Source organism: Chrysemys picta, chromosome 24, assembly GCF_011386835.1.
Source record: "Chrysemys picta bellii isolate R12L10 chromosome 24, ASM1138683v2, whole genome shotgun sequence".
Classification (NCBI taxonomy): domain Eukaryota; kingdom Metazoa; phylum Chordata; order Testudines; family Emydidae; genus Chrysemys; species Chrysemys picta.
Window position 1 is genome coordinate 6006235 of NC_088814.1, and position 25196 is coordinate 6031430.

Below are 25196 nucleotides of genomic sequence, written 5' to 3' on the forward strand. Positions count from 1 at the left end.
CTTGTGCATTCCCACATCCTTTTTCCAACGCCCCATAGACGGTATTCATGGTTTGAGTGGATTCTTCCCAAGTGAGAGTTGTTGTTTGTTTCGTTTTGTTTTCCAAAAAAAAAAAAAAAAAGTTTTCAACTTTATGATCCAGATTTTTTTATTGTTATTATTCCCCTTGAAGATTTTTGTAGGACTCCGGGTACTTTTTTCCCAACAGACGGTCTGCGGAGATTTGCTGTTGAATAACAATGGGGAAAGGATAAGTATTTAAAGAAAAGAAGTGATTAATGATTTTCTGTATAATTCTCGCATTTTTCTTGGCTTCTGTCTGCTTATAATGGCTGTGAACTTTTAGGTCCTATAGAAATCTTCTTTTCTCCCCCTTCAATTCTATTCATACTTTCCAGCTTTGATTTTGTTCTATAGAAGTTGCATTCCTAACAGCATATGCTTTTTAAGAACTGTTTTGGTACCCTTAAGAGCATAGCTTCTATCTGAAAATTGCATCGCCTTTACATAGGAAGCAGATCAAAGGGGGGAAAAATCAGCCATCAGAATAAATGCAGTCCCCACCACCCCTCGTCGAAATAAAAACTCTGAAGGTTTGCTCTTTTTGCCTTTAAAGGGGCAAAAGTTAATCAAATACATACACAACTCCATTTTTCCAACACAAGACGTGTAGCGGCTCTGTATCACATGACCATATAAATATTTCTTACAAACTGTTACAAAGTCAATAGAATAAAAGACGTAATGGACGATTTATTGAGGTGGGGGAGGAAGGGACAAGTTTTGAACGCAGTTTATTTGAGTTAAATGGCTAAGTACCCTAAGAACACAAATAGCCATTCTACCACTTTAAATATTCCAAGCCAGGTCTTTGTTCTTAATAATGTTGTGGGTATTTTAATCATTACTTAGAGAAATTAATAAAATCTCATAAATAAGCGAAAACCATTTTCTTATAGGGAATGATTCAGAACATTATGATTTTCTTTGTATGGTCTAGAGGCCTCCTTCCCCCAACCCCACCCCCTTTAAAAAAAATTGTAACTTAGAACTGGAATGTTATTTCGCCCTGAACAGTATTTTCGATACTTTCTATGAGCAAGAAAATGAAAATTAATACAAGAGCTGTGGCTCACAAAAGAAGCCATTTGTCTTCTTGATTATCTATTTGCTTGTCAGGGTTTGAGCTATTGCAGTAGCCAGCTCCTTTGTAATATAAAAATACACAGAAAACCTGCAAACACCGAGAAACATCTGTGCAAAAATTATACTCATTAATGCATTAAATACCTTGGAGAAGGAGATTTTTTAAAATGAAGTAGCCTCTCCTGAGGAATACACTGCTGTTTTAATTCCTTAATACAATGTAGCGCTTTAATGACCAACACTGCTGAAACCAGTTTGTGAACATATCATGCAACCATATTAATATGTGCTTAGAATAAATAAATCACAATATGTAAGGCTGAGCAGTACTTAAGGCTGAGATACCCTATAGTCAAACATATTTTGTTTTCATTAGCGAGGTGTAATTGACAGAAATCCTTATAAAACTAACACATTTTCAATTAAAAAAACACTTATTTTTTTAAACACACAAGGTTTATAGTCACAACGAAACTTTTATTTCTAGTCGCTTTAATTCGGCTATGTACAAGTTATCATGAATATCACAAAGAACAATAGGAGGTAATTCAAATGAACAACTGGAAGGGGGACCCAAGATCCCAAAAGTTCTTTGAAATCACATCAGCTCGGAATGTCAAGTACTATAGAACATGGAAAGGAAAAAAAAATCTGTACGAAGTTCATAACCCCTTTTCCATCAAGAAAGAAGGGGATCCCCACCTTCCATTTTTTATTCATATGCTCAGTACAAAAATGGACTGAATCTTAGTGGAGAAGCAAAGAACCCTCCCTCCCCACACCGCCTTTGACGAAGGTTTAAATTCAGGTGGCATTATTTGATCATCAAGTTTCTAAACTAAATACGTTGCCCCCCCCCCTCCAGATTTTCAAGTGAGGTAATTAACCTGCTGGACTCAAAAATGGCAGGGGGTTTCTTACAGAAGTCTTCATTATGTTGGTCTCCTTCCCAACCCCCCACCCCAGATTTCACTCGGTTTGTTTTAAATTGTGCCAGTCTCTTCTTTCTCCATCTGTATGACCCTGATCATTACAATACTCAACATCTATTCTGGCCCCCCGGTCCTCATACCGCATGGAGTAGGGGTCGTTGTTGTTTGTTTGTTTTTGGTCTATAGGGCTGTGTTACAGTTGCCAGAACTGCTGTGCCCTTGGGGATCTGAATAGAAACTTTCGCTTTGTGGCTGGTAGGAAGCAAAAGAAAAGAAAAGAAAATTCAGTTTCTCTCGAAGAAACTGTGCCTCATTTATTAAAGTGAACACTGGTTGTCGAGGTAATCGCAAGCATAAGGTCCATCCTTTGTACGGGAGAGTAAACATGACAAATGGGGCAGAGTTTGGCGTGATTAAAGATGAAACAAGGATTCATCTTAGCCAAATTTGAAAACTACTATCTACAGCCTTCTTTTAATGGGAGAGAGCACAAAAGCACATCTCTGTTGTTTGTTTGTTTGTTTTGTAGCTGAGTTTCCCTCCTTTATAAATAAAGAGTATGCCCCCGTTACGCCCCTGGGAACATAAAAAAATTATCATGTGTCTCCTACACACATACACACACACACACACATACACACACACACACACACACACACACACACACACACACACGAAACAATTATAGGCCGGTGGCTGGTACATTGGCTCGGTTCTGAGAACCTCCTTGTATCTGCAGGCTTGCAGAAGCGTTGGAAGAATTAGACCTGATCTTGGTATTTGGTAATTTATTATCTTTTTTCCATTTCATCCTCCTGTTCTGGAACCATATTTTGATCTGGCGCTCGGACAGGCAAAGAGAATGGGCAATTTCTACTCTGCGCCTCCGCGTGAGATAGCGATTATAGTGGAATTCTTTCTCCAGTTCCAGGACTTGCTGCCTGGTATACGCTGTCCGGGAGCGCTTCGGTTCCCCTCCTGTGCAACTGGGGTTTACTGAACAAACACAAAGGAGGGAGTGGGGGAGAAGAGAAAAAAAAGAATTACTGAGCTGCCCCTTTAAATTTTGTTAAGTGTCACACACTGTTTTGCTGGGAGACTACTCGAAGCAGAAAGATGCACCCCGATCTTCCAGAAATATACACTTAACCCATCTCCAACCCCCTCACTCCAGCCTGATTGCATGACGTACATCCATGTCTAGATGTGTTTTAAACTTCCCTAGACATATTTTACAACATACTCTCCTTGATAACATAGATGGTGCAATTATAGTTTATATATATACACCATCTATGCTCCTTAAAATCCATAAAATCCCCTCTCCCCCATCCATACACCCTCTCTTTTCAATAACACGTCAAAAAAAAAGTGAGAGGAAAAATAGTAAAAGTTTACTCAACCCACCACTTAAATACAAATTACAAAAACATAAAACGTAACTTATGAAGATTCAACAGCCATAAAAAAGTAGCCTGCAAGAAATTGGAGGAGGATGGTAACAGAGACTTCAAAGGCACTTGGCCAAGTAGAGCCATAAAAATTTATGGAGGATGTAATTATACTGCTCTGCAAACAGGCGATCGTAAATCTCCACGAATGGTTATTTTACAACTGGTGCAATAGGCTTTCCACAAGACTTTGAGGTGCTAGTTAGTATAAAGCAAAAGCCACTTTAGTTCACTTACCCGTGCTTACATGGACTTTTTTCATCCAGGGATAAACTACTGGCTCTTTGCAAGAAGAATTAGATGGGCTTTGGTTCATAGAGTTTTGGCTACAGGAGGGCGGAGGAGGGCTGGGGGTGACCGACTCACAGTGGTGATTTGGCTCGGAGAGGTGGCTCTGAAGTCCGGCAGAAGGATGAACATGATCCCTGGGGGAGAGCACCGCTGGCTGGTGGCCGGAGCCCTGACAAACTGGGTAGGGCGGCTCGTTGCAGGCTGACCGTGGCTGGTACATCGCCTCATGTTGGAAAGTGGTCTCTCGCCTCTGGCTGCTGTAATATCCCGGAGAGTGATTGGGAAGGTAATCATTCTGAGAATATTCTTCGCAGGGTGGGAACTTGGGATCCACATAGTTGGAGTTGATCAAAAACGAACTCATGGCCATTAATTTCTTTGATTTGCACACACACACACACACAAAAAAAATATACTAAAATTTATTCCTATCCCCCCCTACTCGTTTTCCTGTTTCGTAAAACCCTCCTACAGACTGTCAAGTGAACAAAGTTAGGAATCCATGTGACACCGGCGGCCAATGGCGAGGTTCCCTGCGATTCCCGGATAAGGAAATATCCTCACACAGGGGCATTCTTACTCCTGTAGGATTTTTTTTTTAAACCACCAATATTTACATATTTTCAGCCAGGGTGAAATTTCGTGCTCCTGCACAATGCTACTTACCCAGATTAGCATCTCGAGTTCTAAACCCCTAATGTCACCACTTAACCCCTCGTGATAACAAATCCCCACTCCCTTCAGTAGGTGTGTCTTGGCTTAGTTGTGTGTTACAGGGGGGGGAAAGATTATTTGCAGTAATTTGGGGGGGGAGGGAGGGAAATCCGCTCTGGATCAAAATGAATGCCCTGGCAGATGATACATTGAGATCCCTCTGGCTGGTGTTTAAATTTCGTTCTTAATGTAGGTGATATGAAGCGGTTTGAGTAGCGACTCTGCGCTGAGATACTGGCAGAGATAAATAGGGCTTGTTTTGGATCGATGGAAAATTCATCAGTTAATTCGGGGTACCGAGGCTCCTAAAACACATTTAGCTTCGGTATTCGATTGACCATTTTCCAGCCATGGGTGGAAGGGACAGCCCTTCCTCTGAACACGAAATAAAGGGCTTTATGGACAATTAAAGATAAAATTAACTAGTCTCAGTGCTGTTCCCTTCTCCCCCATTGTAATAAACGTGATTAAAAAAGCAACATTTGGACGGGTGTTTAAAATCGAAGCACCTAATAATCCCTTCATAAAAATCAGGAAACAGGGCAGCGTTTGGCTGGATTATTTATACCTAGTGTAATTTAAGCAATTATACAGTTTAAAGCACCAGCGTTTTTCCGCCTGCATTCAGTGACGTAATACTTCTGACACCCATTGCAGCTCAGATGTTTATTAGAACAAGGTGATGCAGTTTACCACAGGAGTACTAGAGTTGGGAGTTTAGGTAAATACCCAAATATGTCTTTTCGGTTATAAAAACGATCTTCTGGCCAAGGCTTCTTTTCATCCTTTTATTTAGTTTTATTTTTCTTCAGGGAGAATGACTGTAGTGTTTGTGTCAACTACATATTCCCCTAGATACGAATTTGTGACACAATTTCCTTTACACAAATTCGGATCTACAGGGTACATATAGAAGACAGATGCATCTTTCTTGGTCAGAAATCTTCTAACTTCACTTAACTGTAATAATTCTCTTCGATTTAATTTATTATTAGTATTATTATTTTTCATACAAGAGCTTTGCTACTAAAAGAATTAATCTATGAATAAATATGGTTAAAATTTCCACTTTCCAGAGGAAAAACAAATAATGAAATTCACCCATTCGAAATACAGAGCGAGTAATGGTTCGGCTATAAAAGTAATACAGTACGTTCCTACCTATTCATTGATACACTGAACATTAGTTTAGCATTATGTTCCAAAAAATAATCCTCGACTATATCTAAAAGCATAAGTAGAGTCCCAAATTATCATTCATTTCAAATTTAAATGTAATCGTTAATTTTCACTCCAAATGTGGTCGTTTCAATATCATCCACTGATCCACAGAGACAAACATTTCAGAAATTTTTTTTTTGAGTTTCTGAAGGTCATCCAAAGTTTTTTTGTTATAAAAGTAAATTACGGGGTGGGGGTGGGGAAAGAGAAACAGATGAAAATAAATACAGAATATAAAGGCAGATGGGGCGATATTCTTTTTTTTTTTATGACAGGCAATTCTTTTTATAACCCGAGAAAAAGATCAAAGGAGTTTCATTTCCGAAAGTAATAAAATATTCATACTGTCTAGCTAATGAACCTTCATTCGGAACGAATGAGAATAGCATCATGTTGAGACTTCGTTTAAAATCCCAGTAGCTCCAGAGATTAAAAGTATAACACGCTCCTCCACCCCAACCCCACCAAAAAAATCAGAAGGGAGCAGCACACGTTTTTGTTTGAATATCTCTGATTTAATCATATTTTAACAGCACCCAGTCACAGACGATGCCATAAAGATGCTACATTTCCCCCTTCATTGGCTGGAAATACTGTTTTCCCCCTCCCCTCAAATCGAAATATATTTCAAATAGCACTGCTTTAAAAAAAAAAACCTTGTAAGGCAGAGAATGAATGAACACCGCTTGTTTGGGACACATCATGCGTTAAGATTTTCCGGCTGCTTAAAGGTGAGTCGACTGTATCGCTCGCAATATCTACCGCCAAGGTAAGACAATTGAGAGCACTTCTCAACGAGAACTGGTAAAATCTACCCTTTGCAGGCTCCCAAGCGTCTAACACTCACAAAAAGTTTCTTGCACACCAAGCAGATCTCGGGGGTTGCTTTATAATGCCTTTCACACAAGACAAGGAGGTCCCAAGTCTGCACAAAAGCCCCCAAACCCCTCAAGTGTACCGGGGAACAGACAGTGACCCAGAAATAGACCGCCTTCTATTCAGTGTGCTATAATGAAATAAGAATTCAAATAAAATATGCTAGCACAAAGTAAAGACTGAAACTATAATAAACCAATTCTAGCAAAACAGTCCACTCCGACTACACTTTTGTATTTTGATTCCATCTGCCTCTGCGTCCTTTTGTTAATTTCCCCAACAGCCTCAATACCCTAACCAACACCGGTAAATCCTATACCTTAAACATAAACAGCTAGGTAGGGCCTATTCTGGATTGATACCCCCTCCCTTACAGCCCCCTCCCCAAAACATCCCGTTTTAATTTTCCTTTGCAATGACAAAGGGGTTTTAGCAGCACCAGCACCCCTAGTGTTTGCCAGAAATCTTTTTTTTTTCCTCCAGAAGTCTCACATAACAGCTTCAGATCCCGAATTAAAAAGAAAACGATACTGCCCTGTACTCCCCCCAGCCCCAACACACACACACACACACACACACACACACACACACACACACACACACACACGCCTGCACTTTTTTCACACTTTCTATTCCGCTCATAAAAACGTCTAACGTTTCGGAAGTTTAGAAAGATAGATCTAGCTAATGTTCTCTCTCCATTTCAAAGGGGGGAAGCCGCTTAGCCGCCATCCAAACCTACCTCTCTCCCTTTCGACTGTTAGCAGGGTCGGCCTGCCGTCTCGCTGTTTATTTATATTATACAATAAAAGGAAAGCAGGCGGGAGGAACCATTAAGACTATAAAAAAGCTCCGAGAGAAGGAGCTTAAGAGGAGAGGATCGCTGAAGTGATGAGACACCTGCCAAGGCAAAATCCCCCCAAATGCACCCTTAATTCCTAAGCAGCCCCTTTTCTGACCCACTCCTATCCATAGCCTCCTACCTTGAAAAAAAAATGATCAAGAAGACATCTAGAATTGTATCCGATCTCTCCTCCCCCCCACCCCCACACCACTTGTCCCCCTGATTGCATCACACGCTTTTCTTACCTTTCAGTTCTACAGGTTGAGTGCATGACCTCTGAAAGCGACCCCTTTTCCTGCCCATTCCCGCTCTCTCTAGGTGCAACGCCAAAAAAAAGCAACAATACATACCTTTAAAAAAATAAAAGCCCCCCTCCCCCCCAGTCCCCAGCTCAAAACAATCTCCTATGGCACTCGAGGAAGCCCCCACAAAAGTTCGTAAAGCTTTCCGGGCACAAAACAAACAAATAAAAGAACCCCCAACCCAAGAGCCGAGTTCCTCTCTGCTATCTTCCCCCTGAAGAGGGATTATTTCTCGATAAGAACCCCTCTTTCGCCCCCCTTCCTCCCCCCAGCATACACCACTATTGTCTTTAAAGACAAACAAAAAACTGCTACTGGCAGGGAGCAAGCGATAGGCCCTTCTGAGTATTTTGGGTTTGGAAACCCGCAAGTTTTCGTATTAATCTCATACTTTGTCAGTCTTTGTTAAACAGCTAGGCGTGTCCCGAGTCCCTTGAACATTTTAATATTTGTTAGACGCTCTGACCTGAGTTTCACCCCACTCCGGGGGCCGCTCCCACTGGTCTATAATACGCTTGCATAGTTCTCTCGGTCATATTGAATTTTACCCAGGTCATTACTTTGGAGAAAAATGGCAGGGCAAAGAATTTTATTCAGACCTTTCCTCGATTGCTTGAAATTCCAAGTGAGCTTAGTGCACATCATTTTGTTTATAAATTTCCCTTTGAAGATTTTTTTTGAAGGAGTCCTAGTCATCCAATAATTATGACTGCCAGTCTTGCTTTCTTTGCAATCGAAAGCATCAACGTTTTGGTGTCTCGTAATAAGCAGGGACTTCCTCTACATAACACGAAGCCTGAGATGATTCTCTAGGATGGGACTTTTAATAAGAGTCAACTTGATCTAGATCACAGTTAAAAATTAATAATAAAAAAATCGGGTGAATGTAAGTTTAGATGGAAAACAGGTCACCCCAGTTTTTCCTCTCTAAGCAAACGATTCATAGAAGGTTTGAATCGTCTGTTTTCTGATCGACTGGGCGTATCACTATATTTTAAACGCTTTACAAAAATTTACAAAGATCTGTACTTGAAAGAAGGAACGGCAACATTCCCCCCCCCACATCCTTTAAATACCCAAATGATAGGTGTAGTATGCATTACTAAGGGGATAAAGGTTAATAATCTCTAGGATATCTGAGTCATATAGGCTACATATTTTTTAAAGCCGCCTGCACTGAGTTTACAGATCTATCTATCTATCTATCTATCTATCTATCTATCTATCTATCTATCTATCTATCTATCTATCTATCGTTAATATATATATATATACACACACACAACCACACACACTGTAGCATCGTGCTTGTTCCGGTGATAGAACAAGTAATTTGAAAAGTAAATTGGGATTAGAAGCACCTTTAATCTATTGTTTTTGAAGAAATCTCATTCTTTAATTTTATTTCCACTGCTTTTATGTTATATACAAATCCACGCACTCAGACACAGAGGAAAGGGGGAAAACAAGGTAGATAAACTAGAAATATCCTTGCAAATAATATGTTCATTTCGTCTCCTCGGTTTTTTTTTGTTTGGTTTGGTTTGGTTTGGTTTTTTTTTAAAAACTTGTTACTTCAAGTGAATCTTCCAGAGAACCGTAGAGATTTGCATTCCTAAACTGAAAGTTAAACGTTGTTATTATTATTAGGATGGCCTCGAAATTATACCTGCTTGTGTTAATATCCCGACAACAAATGACAGTTGTTATCTATTACCTGTTATATAAACCTGGAGTTGAAATGACTGTTCTATAGAGATAAGTATAGTAATTACAAGAGCGAAAAGATGGATGGCCCAAGTTAGCACTAAACGGTAGCTCTTGTATAGTGATATTTTATAAATACCAAGCAAATTCGTGGTAATTAATTAACCCCCAGCCTTATCACGCGAACCAAAACGCTTCACATTCTCTCGAATTTCACCCACTGTATGAACATACTCAAATCGGCAAAGCAAATGGGTTATCCAGGATGCCTTTCCCAGGATTCTAACATTCTCTCTCCCTCTCTTTTTCCAAGAAAAATGACGCGTGTTATAAGTATTTAGTCACTGCCGATATTTAAAAGGGAGAACAAAAGCAAATTTGCGATTTTTTTTAAGAGTCGGCATAGCTTCAAATATTTGCTTTAGACTCTATTGAAAAGTAGCTTTCTGCACCCCCAGCCTCGATAAAAATAATATTTGAAGTTTGGGGATGCAAAGTATAGCAGTGTTTGTTGAAATAACTGTGAAATGCCAAGGGAAATAGTTATTATATCAGTTCATTAAACGGTTGCAACTGGCCAGAATGGATTCACATTTCTAGCAATAAATATAACACATTTAATTCAAATTCCGAAGGAAAGAATAGGGAAGGGCAAAATGAGATAGTTAAACTGGACCAAAGGGCATAATGGATACTTTTTCAAAAAGCCTTCATGTGCATTTAATAATTTGTTAACCATCACCCTATTTACTGTGTATAGGAGGCGGCATTGTGGATTAGATACAGTTGAGGTGTAAAGACCATCGCTTATTGTATACACGATAAATAATGTTTATTTTGTCCTTTAGATTTTTTTTAAACAGTATTTTCATTAGTATATATTCCAAGTGTTAGAACATTCAGTCTGGAGGTTAAAATGATGAAAACGCCTGTAAAATGAACATTCTTTATATATTTGTTTACATGTAATATATACGTGACTATAGAATGAAAGTTTATATATATATATAAGAATATTCATTCTAAAGTCACATATATACATTTATATATACGCATAACAGCTCATATATATATAGATATATAAAAGAATGTTCATTCTAAAGTCACACACACACACACACACACACACACACACACACACACACACACACACACACACATATATGCATAACAGCTCATATATATATAAAAGAATATTCATTCTAAAGTCATATATATGTATATATGCATAACAGCTCACGTTAATATCCTATAGGGACTTCCATGTAATTGGATTTAATAAATGTATTTTGCCCTTGTATTCTTTTAATTGGATTCTATATGGTGTTTCAAAGGTTATCTTTTTTAGCAAAGTATTTAGAAGTCACTACACATTTCCTCACTGGAGACCCAACCTAATTCATCCACCTTATTTTCTACCGGCGTCTCATTTTGAATTGCCAGCCCCCACTGCCTGTTTCTCTCTCTCTAGGTTGGCAGCTTGTTACCCGTCTCTCTCTTACCTCGCTATCATTTTCTCTCATCTCTGCCCATAAGAAAAGGATCTTTCCTCTCTCCACCCCACCCCCTTCGCCAAACCACTACCCTTTTTTTTTTTTTTAAACACTGACATCCAGTCTATCAGGCTATACAGAAGACTGAGTCACGCACAGCGTAAACTTTTGACCCTCAACTTTTTGACCCCTTGCGCTATAATGCTGTATTAACAAGCCCCCCAAAGACCATAGTCACCTTCTACGTCTTCAGAAAGTAAAGCTGTACAGATTTCCCTATTTTTTAAAACCCTCTTAACATTTCTGGGTTCCTTCTTTGTCAAGGGGGGGACAAAATGTCCAGGCTTTGCAAACATTAGATGTGTTTCTCTACATCAAGTCATCAGGTTCATAGGCTGTCGGATTTTTTTCCCCCCCTTTACACTTTTCTTTTATCTCTGTGTGTTTAGAAGAACAAGAGAAAAAAAAGTCCCTTAAATCACAGCTGGATTCATCTCATTTTGAATTATTTCTGTTTTATTTGCCTAATGGGATGTCAAATAGGTGAGTTGTTGACTAGGTGAGTTGTTGACTGCACTAATTAGCCTGTTCTAATGTTTTTCCCCCCGCGCTGGAGGACTGGGTGATTAGAGGAGCTTTTGGTTATCTGTGGGGGACTGGAGGTCTGAGAGATAAGTTTGTGTGGGGAGGTCTTGGGGCGGGAATTGGGGGGGGGGCGGAATCTGCTGTGGCACAAAAAGAACCGACAGAGACCAAAAACCAAGCTCTAGCTACTTTAACGAACAACTCAGAGACCCTGTCATGACTGTGAACTTGGTCTGAAGCGAGCTCTGCTGGTTGCTTGGGGACGTTACAGGCTCAAAGATTTCACCAAATTTTCTCCCCAAATCAGTTTCCCTCCGATTTATACTGTTTTAAATCTTCCAAAAAATTAAAGATTTTTTTAAATTAATTTGCCACTAAGCTAATTACATCTTCCCTTTTTAAAAAAAATGCTGTAATTTGTTTTGACACGAAGGGCTAATCTATGTATGTATATCTATAGATGTTAAAAAGACATTCATCAAAAGAGAGGAAGAGAGAAAAGAAAACTCAGACAGTCTTACTCTTTCAACGCTTCCTGTCAAAACAGTTTCTTTTTAAAGCTAGTTAGGGTAAAGGAACATGGGGAAACTGCAAAGGGTAGACACCTCTAGAGCTAAGTTTTCCATGCCCCCTTTAAACTGCCATTTATTTACCACGATGGGAGAAAAGATGATAGAGGGTGACTCAGATATTCGATATAAATATTCAGAACGTTCAGTATTCTTAGAGAAAGTTTTAGTCTTAAATTAAATCCATGAGTTGACAGAGACCCCAGAGGAAGATACAAGCCGAAATAAATCACTTCAGCAATTCTTGGGTTTCCTAATTGCGGGACGATCTTTTATCACGTGAATTTTAAATAATTAGGTAACTTAGCTCCTTTCAGTTCTAACGAATAATAATAATAATAACAACAATAATAATTGTATTTTTTAAAAAGGTGGGAAGACATGAGAAATTTGTCTGAAACTGCAATTCTATCGTTGCGTTTTCTGGAGAGTGCTTGTAGGAAAGGGAGTTGGCTTCTGTGAAGCAGTGATGTGAAACCCTCAGAGATGGGGTATTTTTGTGTAGGTGAGGATGACTCACAAGACTATTACAAACAAATAGCTAATTAGTTTAAAAAAATCAGTGAATTACAGCTACTCATCCCTCTCCCCTCCAGATTATCTTTGCCCAGATAAATAGAAACAATATTATTCCAACCCCCCCTTTTTTTTTAATAAAGAAAGGGAGAATTTTGGGGGGGGTGTATTGCAAAATGACCCGTTTGGCTTGCCAAAAAAAAAAAAAAAAAAGTATTTGTCCCGTTTGTTATTGTTGTTCTCGCTAGCTTGGAGCAATATGACCATCTCCAATGTGATGGCTTTTTTTCCCCCAAAACCTTTTTGGTATTCGAACAACCAATCCATTTGATTCGTGAGTTGTTGTCGGGCTTTTTTTCTTTCCAAAAAAAAAAAAAAAAAGCAGTTTAGGTTGTTCTTAAAACTGTGACCTGCGGACCCCCGTGTACGTGTGAGATATAACGATTGTATTTTGATAGGGTGTCTTAGCGCTCCTCGATGGAAGCCGCTCTGACTAGTCTGCTGACCTCGAAATGATCCCGGGTTCCTATGAATTATTGATGAGATATGAGCTCTGATTTCTCTTTTCAGTATGCAAACCCCATTATACTGTTAAAATGGCGATTTAATCGTTTAGAATAGCTTTGCTTTTTTTCCCCCAACCCATTTGTGCCCCCTTCCTTTTCATTTCATTCTCTTAATTAAATCCTTTAACAGATTTTAATCACTTTTTGTTGAATAAAATAAGACCTCATACACATCGGTAACTAGGTTACCTTGGGTAAGTTTGGTTTGGTTTCTAAGTTTGTTTGTTTTTGAAACAAGGGTGAAATAAAATTATTTCATCTCTATTGCTTCCGTTTTACATCCAAATAAAAAACGCCTACAGGAAAACGCTAAAAAGCCATACAAAACGTTTAGTTTAGAATTTGCTTGGTTGTTATTATTATTTTTTTTAAAGCAATCAAGCCTTCTATGCCATGATAGTCTAGGTAGCCTGGAAAGGACACAGTGATACTGAATTGCCTTTTGTTTGAACGGTTTCTATTGCTATATCTATCTATACATCTAATGAGGGTTGTTTCTACCACGGTCTTCCACGTATTGCTTTACCAAAGCCAGAAGGTTATTTTAATATTGAATTTTCACTTTACTGTCTATTTTTTCTTTGACATGTCTCTTTTATATAGCTGATTGATTTGCTGAGTGGATAGAGCAGATACTTTCTGAGATAAGGGTTGTCTGACTGCTGTCGATGTTGTTTATACAGAGGATGTAGAAGCATAGAATTCTGAACATTCACTATATGTTCAAAAAGTCACTTTTGAGAGGGTGTATATGAGGGGAATGGCTATGTTAATTAATATAGATGTTCAACATTGCCATCTCAGAAGATGGACACTGGTATAGATATATTATCATGCGCTAGATCCTCCACTAATTTGCCATATATGAGGAATATTTTTATTTCAAGAGCAGGAAACACTTTTACTTTGTTTACCCAACTCCACTGAGATCCTTCATGAGTGGAAAGAAATTCTAAAGCTGTCCATAAAAAAAAATTATACCCATATGCCTATTTTTATTAGTCATAGCATTTCCAGTGGATTTGGTAAATTAATGGGCTTCTTATAGGCCCAACCGGATTCACTGAATCAGTCGGCTTTGGGTCTGATCCTGTATGTTGTTGGTCAAACAGACAAATATTTATTTCCTGATAAGCATACTACCTTCCATATATATATTTTTTAAACCAGATTCTTTATATGTATATATTCCTCATATATAAATGCAGCTGTGGTAGGTCTGTAAAGATGAATAGAAAGAACCTCAAGGGAAGTTTAAAAATAAACAAATGGGCTGTTTTATTTTCAAATCAATTGTCATTTCCATGAGAAACACACACACACACACACACACACACACACACACACACACCTAGTAGTAAAATATCTCATATGTATTCTATCTTCTACAGCCGCTGAAGAACTAATTGTTCCACTGTCTGATGTATACCATTAAAGGGAGGGAAAGGATGAAAAATGCAATGGGAACCCTCGCCTATCTGAACGGTCAGAGTTCTGTTTTCCTGTTTCCTCTTCTTATACTTCCTCAGTTCACCAGCAAAGGGAGGTGTTTTTTTTTTTTAAGGACGTAGGGGCGGGGTGGTGGGGAGTGGGGAGAGAAAGATTTTGAGCCTGTGAATCCTTCTTTGCTTTAAAGTGGTAGCCAGTTGTACACATTAGCCACACAGGAAGCTGGGGAGACTAGAACAACACAAATAAACCCAGCCTGTAAGAGACAGAGAAAGCAATATAGGTAGAAAGCAGGAGTTTTTAAAGTGCATAAGAAGGGGACAGGATTTTAATATGGCAGGAATATAATTTCTAAAACATGCTTAGGTGATGTAATAAGGCCCAGTTCCATACCTACTACAAACTTTTGTAAAAGGTTGAGATTCCTGAAATAAATGAGGTTACCTGGTACTGTAGCAAAGACTGACTGGGATAAAAATGGAAATCATACAAGGATTGTTTCCATTCTGCTTTAAACTGTGTTAAATAAACTCCTTAATATCAGTGTAGTGATGTAGAAGATTATGCAGAAAGAATAAACCGACCTGGGGTTCAGTCTGCATTTCTAAGTGAAGATGGACTTTCTATGTATCCTATCTGTCTTTGATTGTTCTTTCCATCCCATTAACATGTTGCATATTCCATGTAATTAAAAATGGTGGTTGATATATTGTATGCTTTGGGTCATTAGACCTGATTTTAAAGGAAAGTTTGACTGGGATAATATACACATACTGAAACCCTAATGTGCAACCTTTTTGCCTTTTGAATCAGGATATGGGAATATGACATTAATCCAAATTTAGATAGATAGATAGATAGATAGATAGATAGATAGATAGATAGATAGATAGAGTAAAAGTTTTGGATTAACGTAATATATATATATATATATATATATATATATATATATATATATATATATATATATATATATATATATATATATATATATATATATATATATATATATATATATATATATATATATATATATATATATATATATATATATATATATATATTCCCCTGCAGTTACACTGTCATTGTCAAATATATATTTCCTTGCAGTTACATTGTCATTCCGGTACTACGGTAGGTGAATGACAATACTCACCTAGCCTGGTGGTGGTAATTTGCATCAGTCAACATTATTTCTTAACATCAATACAAACCAGATGGCTAAAGAATGTTCAGGTCAGTAATTTGGTACCACCCCATCATACCTACACCCTATTTACCTTCAGTAAATATTTCTCTTGCTGTGTAGGCAAGATTTCTGTAATCTGTGGTGTGTTGGTTGCAAACTTCACACTTTAGACCCATTCCATTCACGTGTCTAGAAGCCAGCGAATGTCTTTATTATGAGCTGATAAAGAAGCATACGACTCGGTCAGATAATCAGATCAGGATGTTAAAATTAAAATGACTCAACTACCTATCACTCTCCCGCCCCCCATGACCCCAAGTCTCCCTGGCCAGAATTTTGATTTCGTATCAGAATATTAGTCACGAGTTCTAGGATAGTCAGTCAATTGGGTCAAATAGAATCTAGAAGTTGAAATTGTGCCAATAAAGATAACATCAGACACACGGACTAGGACAGGAAAAACAGCCCAAGGAAGGAAAAACTATCCCCAAACTGCGCAAGATGGTGGCGTTCTTTTGCTCTGTGTGAAAGAGACGGACATGTGTCCACCAAATGTTGCTCTGCCATTAAAAAAAATCCTGCTTAAGAGGGGAAATGGAACGCTTAGTGGCTGCTCCAACATTCTGGGACCCAAGGAAAAAAAAATCTCTCCTCACAGTATATTTTCTTTTAAAGCTTTTTAAAGCTACAGGAACAGAATTACAAATGTGAGTGGGCAGATACAGATTCTTTTTCCCCAATGAAAATGTAAACACCTAGAGTTAAAAAAGAATGAAAAAGCAGCCCTCACTTCTCTGAGGATTTGTTTGTGCTGGTAAAAAAAAAAATCAGTCTGATGGGGGGGGGGGAGGGGGCACGGGGGAAACCCGTTAGTTAAAAATCTTTTCAATGTAAGTTTAGCGAGGCTCGATGCGTTGGATAGAGTGTTTCATGTTAAGATTCCTGAACGCGACTTTGTGACAGGCGTTTTGGGCTGTAGCCTTGTAAACATAAAGGAAAATAGACACCTCACCAGGACTTTACCACTGCTAGCTGATGTCCCAGTCATGGTAAATACTCAGTGCATCTCTCTTTTTCGCCCTTCTCTGATAACTTGCTTATTTTCTCAAAGAAAAAGCTGTTTTAATTAGTTTTTTTTCCCCAGAACTGTCCCTTCTTTATAGAAGCAAAAACAATACCTTAGGAATACATATACTCGACATATATAGGGTTTAAAGTTAATCGAATCCACCCCCATTATGCAAACAGCAGCATGTTTGATTTTTTGATTTTTATTATTTTTGTAGTCACTTAAAGGCAAACTGAAGAAAGACATAACGGCAGTAATCCAGTGTCCACATATTGTACAAACAAACCAGGGAACTGTTAGGATACTGTCTACAGAAAGAAAAAACGCCCAGAACGAATATTTTGGTCTATACCCAGGCCAAGGAAAAGGCTAAAAATGTTCCTTGCAACTCAGGATAAAAAAAGAATTAAAATTCTTAAAGGGTGTGAATGAAACCAAGAATATAAATATACAACAGGAACCTTGAAATGCCAAAGCCTGACCCATATTTGCTCGTGACTGTGATCAGTATAAAACTCACCAAAGCAACCTCCAATAACTGAGTCTCTATTGACATGGCTAAGAATAAAACAAAGTTTGTCTGAAGTACATATGCCCCTAGGCAAAGATTGGATGGCGTTTGCAATGCAATCGTAATTAATCTTTACGGAATTCTATTTCCCCTCATTCCACAAAGTTTACGTTGCTTGCATATGGGCCTCAGAGCTTTGCTGAGACCTAATGAAACATCAAATCTGGGGAGTGTAAGAATTTGGACCTTTTAAAAGTGAGAAATAAAGCTTTGGAAAGAGAGAGAGAGAAAGAGAGAGAGAGAGATACCCCCCTCCTTCACCCCGCTCAATCTTTAGCAATATAACCCTTAAAATAGTTTAATCAGATAATATTTCAGAAGGACTTACTTTCAGGAGCCCAAACTATTGGTCCTCTGGACTGAACACTGGACCAGCAAAGCATGATACCAGCAATTGCAAGGGTTTATCTCATCTGGAAAAGTGCTCACCCATTTCTGCCCCTTACAAGCCAAACCAAGCAGTTAAAGTGTCACTTAACATTCTAGAGAATGTGAAATATATTGTACATTGTCAACTCCCCAAAACCATAAAACTAACTTTATGGACCTCACGTGACTTTTGAGAGCCAGTGAGGGGTATCTGTCTGAGGTCTGGGCGATTTTTACGATCTAACTTCTAGATAAAACCCTATCCATTTGACATCTAAATGTCATACCTACTTTTGGTATAGTTTGCTATTGGTAAAATATATATAGAGAGAACTATATATCAGGGGAAGGCGAGCAAATGGTTTTGGAGCTGACAGTCCACCTCACATTCTTCTCAAAATCACTTAAGAAGTACCTAAACAGTGGGAGATTAAGTTTGGTAAGTTTATAAGATCCAACTTTACTTAATACGAACAAAAACCTGAACTATATTGTAAATATGTCAGTCGCATTTTGCCAGCAGAGAGACTTTAACTGAAGTATCTTGTGCCTTATAAGAAATCCTGGATAGCAAAATAGAAACATTTGCCACCTTTGATTATGTTAGTTATTTGCAGCGAAAATAGGCTTTGTAGTGAGTATGAGTAGTTACAGAACTGTTATTTACATGTTGAGCCAGAAAGTAGGATATAAAACCAGTATGCTCAGGAGATTGAGGGTGAGGGGTGGAGGGGTGTTTATAGATCAGCGAGCGCATGGATAGATAGATAGATCTCTTTATTTTTCAAAAAGTAATATAGGCCCGTTCCTCAAATGCACATAAATATATTTCGCAAAGCATTTATATCTTGTTATTGTAACTTAAGCTACTTTAAAACAGCTTGTGTTATTTGATATTCGGACTTTTTTTCTTTTCTATTGACGAAACAAAGTTTGGAAACTATGACAGGTCGCATTTCCTCTGTAGAATGCATTTGCTTTCCTCCTCAGCGATGAGATTCTATTATGTGAACTTTGCATTTTTTGGCTTCTGAGGGTTTCCAAAGTGCTATGCAGGAGAGCGAAGGGTGGGTAGCGTTTGGCAAATGCTCCTAACACAGCACAAGCTCTATGCCACCCATGTGTTTAGAACGTACTGCGAACTATCAGCGTTAAGACTCAAGCGATGTGTAGAAAATACGAATGGGAGCCTTTGTGAATAGGAGAAATGTTTATTTGACTTGAAGTAAAGCTACAAACAAATACAAAAAGCGTATTGGCAAAATACTAACAGGCAGCTAGACATGAACAGATGCCATTTTACACATAACACTGCATTCACTCTGCCCACTACCAACTGTCTATTAGTCACATCAGAAATATTTCTAGTATTTACAGACATTGGAACACTTTATGGTTGGTCCAATTTTATACATTTTTTTTTTAATAGTGAAGTTTACCCACGTCTAAGAACACGTCTCAGAATTAGCCTGGGAACTAGAAAGCATGGCCTTACATTTGAACTAAACCACAGATTCGACAATTTGAAGACAAAAAGATACAAGAGCTTTTTTGCTTTTTATTTTTTTCTTTACAGTTTTTTGATTTTTTTTTCTGCTATTTTAGTGCAGGAATCCCAACTTTAGCTTAGGCAGAGAATAAATCTCCCCCCCCTCCCCATAGCTGTAAACTCAGATAAAAACAAACAAACCACCGTATCTGTTATCAATTTATAAATAAGTTATAACATTTAAAGGGCTCACATAAAACATGCTAGCTTTCCAGAAAGCATCAAGATAGCACTGGCACAAACATTTATTAGAACATCAAGAGCGTGGAGGAGCATCTGGGAAATTAAAAAATAATAATAATAATTAAAAAATAAAATTAAAACAAAAATAAAAACACAACAGGAGCGCAGTCCTGGGATAACAGTACCATAGGAGTTGTTTAAAATATCAACAACATGCCGAAAAAAGGTGCCTTACTGTACAGTACTCTGAAACTAAGATATGGTGCTGTTTCTCCCACCCCCCTTTCTTCTCTTCTTTCTTTCCTTGATATTCCTTTTCTATAATTTATGGCTGGAAGGCGCTGCCCGCGGATGCTACACTCATGCTTTTCAGTTTATTATCTTTCTTCCACTTCATTCTTCTGTTTTGGAACCAGATTTTAATTTGCCTTTCGGAGAGGCACAGAGCATGGGCGATTTCTATTCTCCTCCTGCGGGTGAGATATCTATTGAAGTGAAATTCCTTTTCCAATTCTAGGGTCTGGTAGCGAGTATAGGCGGTTCGTGCCCTTTTACCGTCTGGTCCAGTCATGTCTGAATAATATGGACAACATTGGTGTTTGGTTTTGTTTTTATAAAAAAGGCAAATTATTAATCTTCCCAGGACAATCACGAACGTTCACTCGGTTATTTTAAAATAACACCCCCTCCCCCACGTGTAGATCCCCCTCCCTCCATCCCCCAGTTCCGGCATATACAATTCAATATTCACAATTTAACCTCGCAGCCTAAACCTCTCATAATTCCAGCTACGTGTGTGTGTTTGGATCTGTTAAATATTGTCATTTAAAAAACAAACAAACAAAACCACCACTGTTCCTGGTGCAATGGATCGACTCTTGGTTTTTTATTTTGTAATTAGCAGATTGTCAAGAACACACACACCAAAAATAATAATAAAGGATTGGGAGCCCCATCTGTGCATAGAGAGCCTGTTTTAATGATCAGTTCTTCCCTTTCCTTTTCCTCACCCCCCTTCCCTCCCCCATCCGCAAATAACCCCGCAGTTTTAAATGACCTTCTCTCTCTCTCTTTCTATACATATATATATATATATTAAATAACCTCAGATTTAGCGACAGGGGTTACAAATCTATCACCCCCCAAAACAAGCATCAAAGGCAGTTTTCTGTTTTAAATCAGCGAGCAGATAAATAAATACAATGCGATAAATAGCTGGATTACTTATCAGGCGCCTTCAAATAAAGCCAGGGGAAGGAAGGAAGAAAAAAAGAAGAAGGGAGGGAAAAAAAGGGGGGGAGGAAAAAAAATAAAAAAGTATCTGTACCATGGCTAATGTGAAGCTTCCTCATCCAAGGGAATATCTGTGGTGTCTGCCCTTCTGTTGCAGCTGTGGATGTAGCGACGGGCTCTGCCTGTGCCCGGGGAATATTGCTGCTGTTTATTTGGGTGCCCTCTTCGGTTCCCGAAGACGCGCTGGTCTCGTCTATTTCTGTGAAATTTGTGTTGGTGCTGGCAGAAGTAGCCTGGTCGGAGGGGGACGGGGCGGGTTTGCCTCCATGGTTGTCGCTGTTGGAGCAGGGAAGGGACTCGGGAGAGGACAAGGAACAGCTAGACGCTTGTCTAAACCTGCTCTCCTGAGCGGGCGAAGGGAAGCTGCGGGAGCTTTCTCCCACAGCCCCAAAGTGGCTAGAGGAGGTTGAGCGGTTGATGCTAAGGTCCATCCCATTGTAGTTGTAGCCATAAGAGCTGGAATGCATGGTGCTTGAATCTCTGTACGAACCGTTCATAGAACTGCTGGTCCCATAATTTAGCAACTGATAGTCGGGGCCATTTGGATAGCGCCCTGAGAACGAGTTTACAAAGTAAGAGCTCATTTGGGTTATTTTGGAGGGCTTGATTTGTGGCTCGTGGTCGTTATAACCCTGTGCTTGACGATTTATGATGTATTAATGAATTATAGCAATGCACTGTACTTCGTTTTTGCTATGTATGCGGCCAAATATGGGGGGTGGGGGGGCGTTTGGTAATCACGTGCTTTTGTTGACCAGTCGTAAATTCTCACTGATGACCTCAAGAGGTAATTCATGCTCTATGGTTACAAATAATGACGATCTGAGAATCGTTAGGCCCAAGTCAATGCAAGGCTTAAAAAAAAAATCAGAAGACAGAGATTGCGCCATGTTGGCGGACTGCGCCACCTACTGGGGACAGGGTGACTTAGCAGGCATGGAGGGTGACTACCCACCCTTAATTTTTTTTAAAAGTCATTTAGTGGCAATTTGCACTCTTCATATATTTGTACTTTTTAAAAAATAATAATGCACAACTACCCCATTTTCATCCCGGGAAGCTCCTTTCGGTTTTAATTTTATTCTGCAAATGGAGGGAAAAAATGCTTATCAGACCCAGCTCAAATGATTGTCAACATTCTGTTTTAGTTGTGTGGTCTTTGCATGGGGGTTGTTATCTTCATTAAATTATTGCCACTCTTTTATAATAATGACATTGGTGGTGAGGGGGAATAAGTCACCTTTGCATCTGGAGGTTCTGTGTTTGAATATCTTAGAAAAAACCGAGCCTGCTGAAAGAAAAACCTGTGTGCTTTATTTATTTAATTTATTTATTTTCATTGGCACAATGAAAGTTTGGCTTTCTTCACCTTCTCATCATATTATCAAATACACAGTAACACCTTGTAATTCTGGAGGGGGGAAAAAAGAGACGGGAAGGGAGATCAGCCGTTGAAACTGGTTGACAATGTTGCTTTTAAGATATTCTTGATCATGAATATCCCCCCCTCACACACACTCCCTTTAAATAGAGCATTGTTCTATTCCCCCCTAACCCATTGCAAACCTGCAAGAAATATTAGGTAGCCATGAAAACCTGAAATTTGACCAGGGTTTTGCTTTGTTCAAGGCTGCTATTTTTTTTCCAAGGCAGTTTAGGAATTTCAACTGCTTGTCTGCAACTCATTGGAAATTATGCGCCATATTGAAAGTGACATATAATTATAATAATTACGGGCAATGAAAAGAGTGGCAATAATAGTAAATGTTCTACAGCTGTGGAGCGTCTGCACGAATTGATTTTAAAAGTGACTGGCATTAAAACAGCTTGTGACATGAGGGAATGCATTCGTACATAGGTATTTTGGGGTGGGTGGTGGGGGGAAGGGAGTAGTTCTTTTGAAAGGCGTTTTTTTCCTCTCGTGAAGCTTCAGACATTTTATTAGCATTGACCTGAGCAATTTTTTGTTTTAAATCTGCTGCTCCCAAGAAGAAAAGCACTTCTTTTCGTTCATTTTTTTAATAAAAAAAAAATCAAAGAAAAGTTGACTTCATTGCAACATACGCCCAGTTCCGAGTCAAATGGCACTGTAAAAAGAGCCATTTGAAAGGTGTGTGGGGGTGTGTGTACATAGACATGAAGCAATCTAACTGTGCTTAGCTTACTGTTTTTTGGTTTTGGTTTTTCCCCCCCGTGCTTAAATAATTCCCATCGTCCTGGAGTGAAAAAAAGTTTCGACTAAAAAACAATAAAAACCCAGCAAGTCTGAAACCTAGCTACAATGCACATCTCCCTGATTTTGGAAAGTGAAATAAGGGACCAGATGTTTGAAAGATGCTAGACAAACGTTATGTATCTTTGGTAGATAGATGAGACCCTGTTTTTGCCTCTTTCTTTGATATATTATGTATATGGAGAGCTTTTCCTCATAACTCTTTTGACTGTAACAATAAAAAAGAGCGATCTTCAAGCAGAATGTCAGCTCGGAGATATCGTTGGTGAAAGGTCCTGCATTTAAGATTAGGCAAAAGGGGGGGAAAGCGGATTTATCTCTCAACTGTAACTTCCGTATGCTGCGTGTTGCTTGTCCCGGCTGATTAGAAGACAGTGTCACACATAGACAGCAGCAGCGCCCGCTTTGCTAACAACCCCTCAGCTCCACATGAATGGCATATTTTCATAGACAGGAATAATAATAATGATAATAATACCAAAGGGGTGTGGATGAGTCCGAATACTTTACTTTTATTAGAGTATTCCATGGCCATACCTAAGACAAACTACAAACACAACACGTACAAAAATTAATAAAATATAATTTTTTTTGTTGTTGCTTTTGCATCCTTTTAGGTAGTACTTGTTCCTTCAGTAGGTTTTCTCTTTAAAAAAAAAAGAAACTAATTACAAAGACCCCAGGGTTTGATTAATTTACCAAAAGATAAACAACCGGGGAGGGGGGAATCTATAAGTCAATCGTGCATGAAACATTTTACAAAATTAAGACAATAAACACCAAAAATGACATATATTGCAGCACCTCCATTAAATACAAGAGTTAGCGGGTTACTAACAGTGACACGAAGGGCAGAAACACAGGTAAGAGTTCCAAATTATTATTATTATTTTATTTTATATTATATTTGGAGGAATAGAAAGGAAAAAAACTCAACTAGAAGCCTGATTTTTGTTTTGACACGACAGATTAACTGAACACGAGTCCAACGGTGCAAATTTATGTTGGTGGCTCGCCACCTTCAAACCGTCTCGGGTATTTTACAAAGCGTGCACCACTTGGGGTGCATTTTCTCTTCCACTCCAACCCTTTCCCCCCACCCTCTACCTCCTCCAACTGTTGGGATATTTCTCTCTTTCTCTTAAATAATTCTTTCACTCCGCTGCTTTCTCCTCCTCCTCCTCCGCGCTCAGCTGCGTGGAGTTGAGCAGTTTGTTTTCCTTTTTCCATTTCATCCTCCGGTTCTGGAACCAGATTTTGATCTGGCGTTCTGTCAGGCAAAGTGCGTGTGCGATTTCGATCCGGCGACGCCTGGTCAAGTAGCGGTTAAAGTGGAACTCCTTCTCCAGTTCCAGGGTTTGGTAGCGGGTGTAGGTTTGCCGGCCTCTCCTGCCACTTGGCCCGAAAGATGAACCTGTTAGGCAAGGAAAGGAGGGGGAGAAAATACCCAAAGGTTTATTCTAGTTAAGAGTAATAATACCAGGGAGCCGGCCAGTTAGCATTCTGATAAAGGGTGTGTGTTTAGGGGTGGTGGCGTCTTTTGCTTCCTTTGCCTTCCCCGCTAAATACTTTTACCAACCAAAAATCATCTAGCCAAAGTGCCCAGGGCTCCCTTTTCCCCCCCCAAAGCCAGCCCTCTAGCAAACCTCCTGACTTGCTAGGTCGCCTTGGAAAGAGTTGCTAATTTGTCTTGGGTTTCTGTAATGCCTGCTGCTTAACTCAAAGGCAATAAAGTTCCACTGGTACCTGGGCAGAAGGGTTAATGCAGAACTCGCCAGATATTCCAGGACCGTGCTTTGAAGAGATTGCTAGACCTGTCTTATTCCATTATGTAAAATCTCATGGTGCCCCCCCCCCACACCTTTCAATTGTTCCTCCCCACCGGCAGCAGTAATAGATCTGGGCATTTAAGCAATAATGAAGTGTATCGATCTAGACAAACTCTGTGCATTAAAGGGGATACAACGCTTCATGTCCCTGCACTAATGGACATCAATTTGGAACTTAAAAGGCAACAAATAATGAATGTAAACATGGAAGCACTGTGACTTTTTCTTCTTCTTTGTGGATTGAAGAGA

The 25196-nt window shown here is 39.0% G+C and overlaps 4 protein-coding genes and 1 long non-coding RNA gene across 10 annotated transcripts in view; 1 reads left to right on the forward strand and 4 right to left on the reverse strand.

The window, feature by feature from the left end:
- HOXB3 (homeobox B3) overlaps window positions 1-25196 on the reverse strand; it is a 58426-nt gene that overhangs the window by 25720 nt on the left and 7510 nt on the right. The window contains exon 1 of one of the 5 annotated variants that reach the window (XM_065577996.1): window positions 17820-17955. The exons of 1 other annotated variant lie outside the window; for it this stretch is intronic. The gene's annotated coding sequence lies outside the window, so the exon portion shown is untranslated. Of the gene's footprint in view, window positions 133-17819; window positions 17956-25196 lie in introns of those variants that run through there. 3 more of the 5 variants (XM_042844513.2, XM_065577998.1, XM_042844512.2) reach the window with 3 other exon arrangements.
- HOXB4 (homeobox B4) lies at window positions 94-4480 on the reverse strand. Its single transcript, XM_005301896.4, has 3 exons — window positions 3767-4480; window positions 1291-3074; window positions 94-226 (listed from the first exon to the last, which is right to left on the reverse strand). Exons 1-2 carry the CDS (start codon window positions 4188-4190, stop codon window positions 2761-2763), a joined length of 738 nt encoding a protein of 245 aa, XP_005301953.1. The 5' UTR covers window positions 4191-4480; the 3' UTR covers window positions 94-226; window positions 1291-2760.
- HOXB5 (homeobox B5) lies at window positions 94-21469 on the reverse strand. The gene is made up of 3 exons (XM_005301895.4): window positions 20920-21469; window positions 17820-20165; window positions 94-226 (listed from the first exon to the last, which is right to left on the reverse strand). The coding sequence occupies exons 1-2, from the start codon at window positions 21467-21469 to the stop codon at window positions 19918-19920; spliced, it is 798 nt and encodes a 265-aa protein (XP_005301952.1). The 3' UTR covers window positions 94-226; window positions 17820-19917.
- LOC101938126 (uncharacterized) overlaps window positions 18160-25196 on the forward strand; it is a 14570-nt gene continuing 7533 nt past the window's right edge. For both annotated transcript variants that reach the window (XR_010594843.1, XR_256433.4), the window contains exon 1: window positions 18160-18299. This is a non-coding gene — a long non-coding RNA (uncharacterized LOC101938126). The remainder of the gene's footprint in view (window positions 18300-25196) is intronic.
- HOXB6 (homeobox B6) overlaps window positions 23605-25196 on the reverse strand; it is a 3021-nt gene continuing 1429 nt past the window's right edge. The window contains exon 2 of the mRNA XM_005301894.4: window positions 23605-24532. Coding sequence (XP_005301951.1) covers window positions 24273-24532 — 260 coding nt within the window. The 3' untranslated portion in view covers window positions 23605-24272. The remainder of the gene's footprint in view (window positions 24533-25196) is intronic.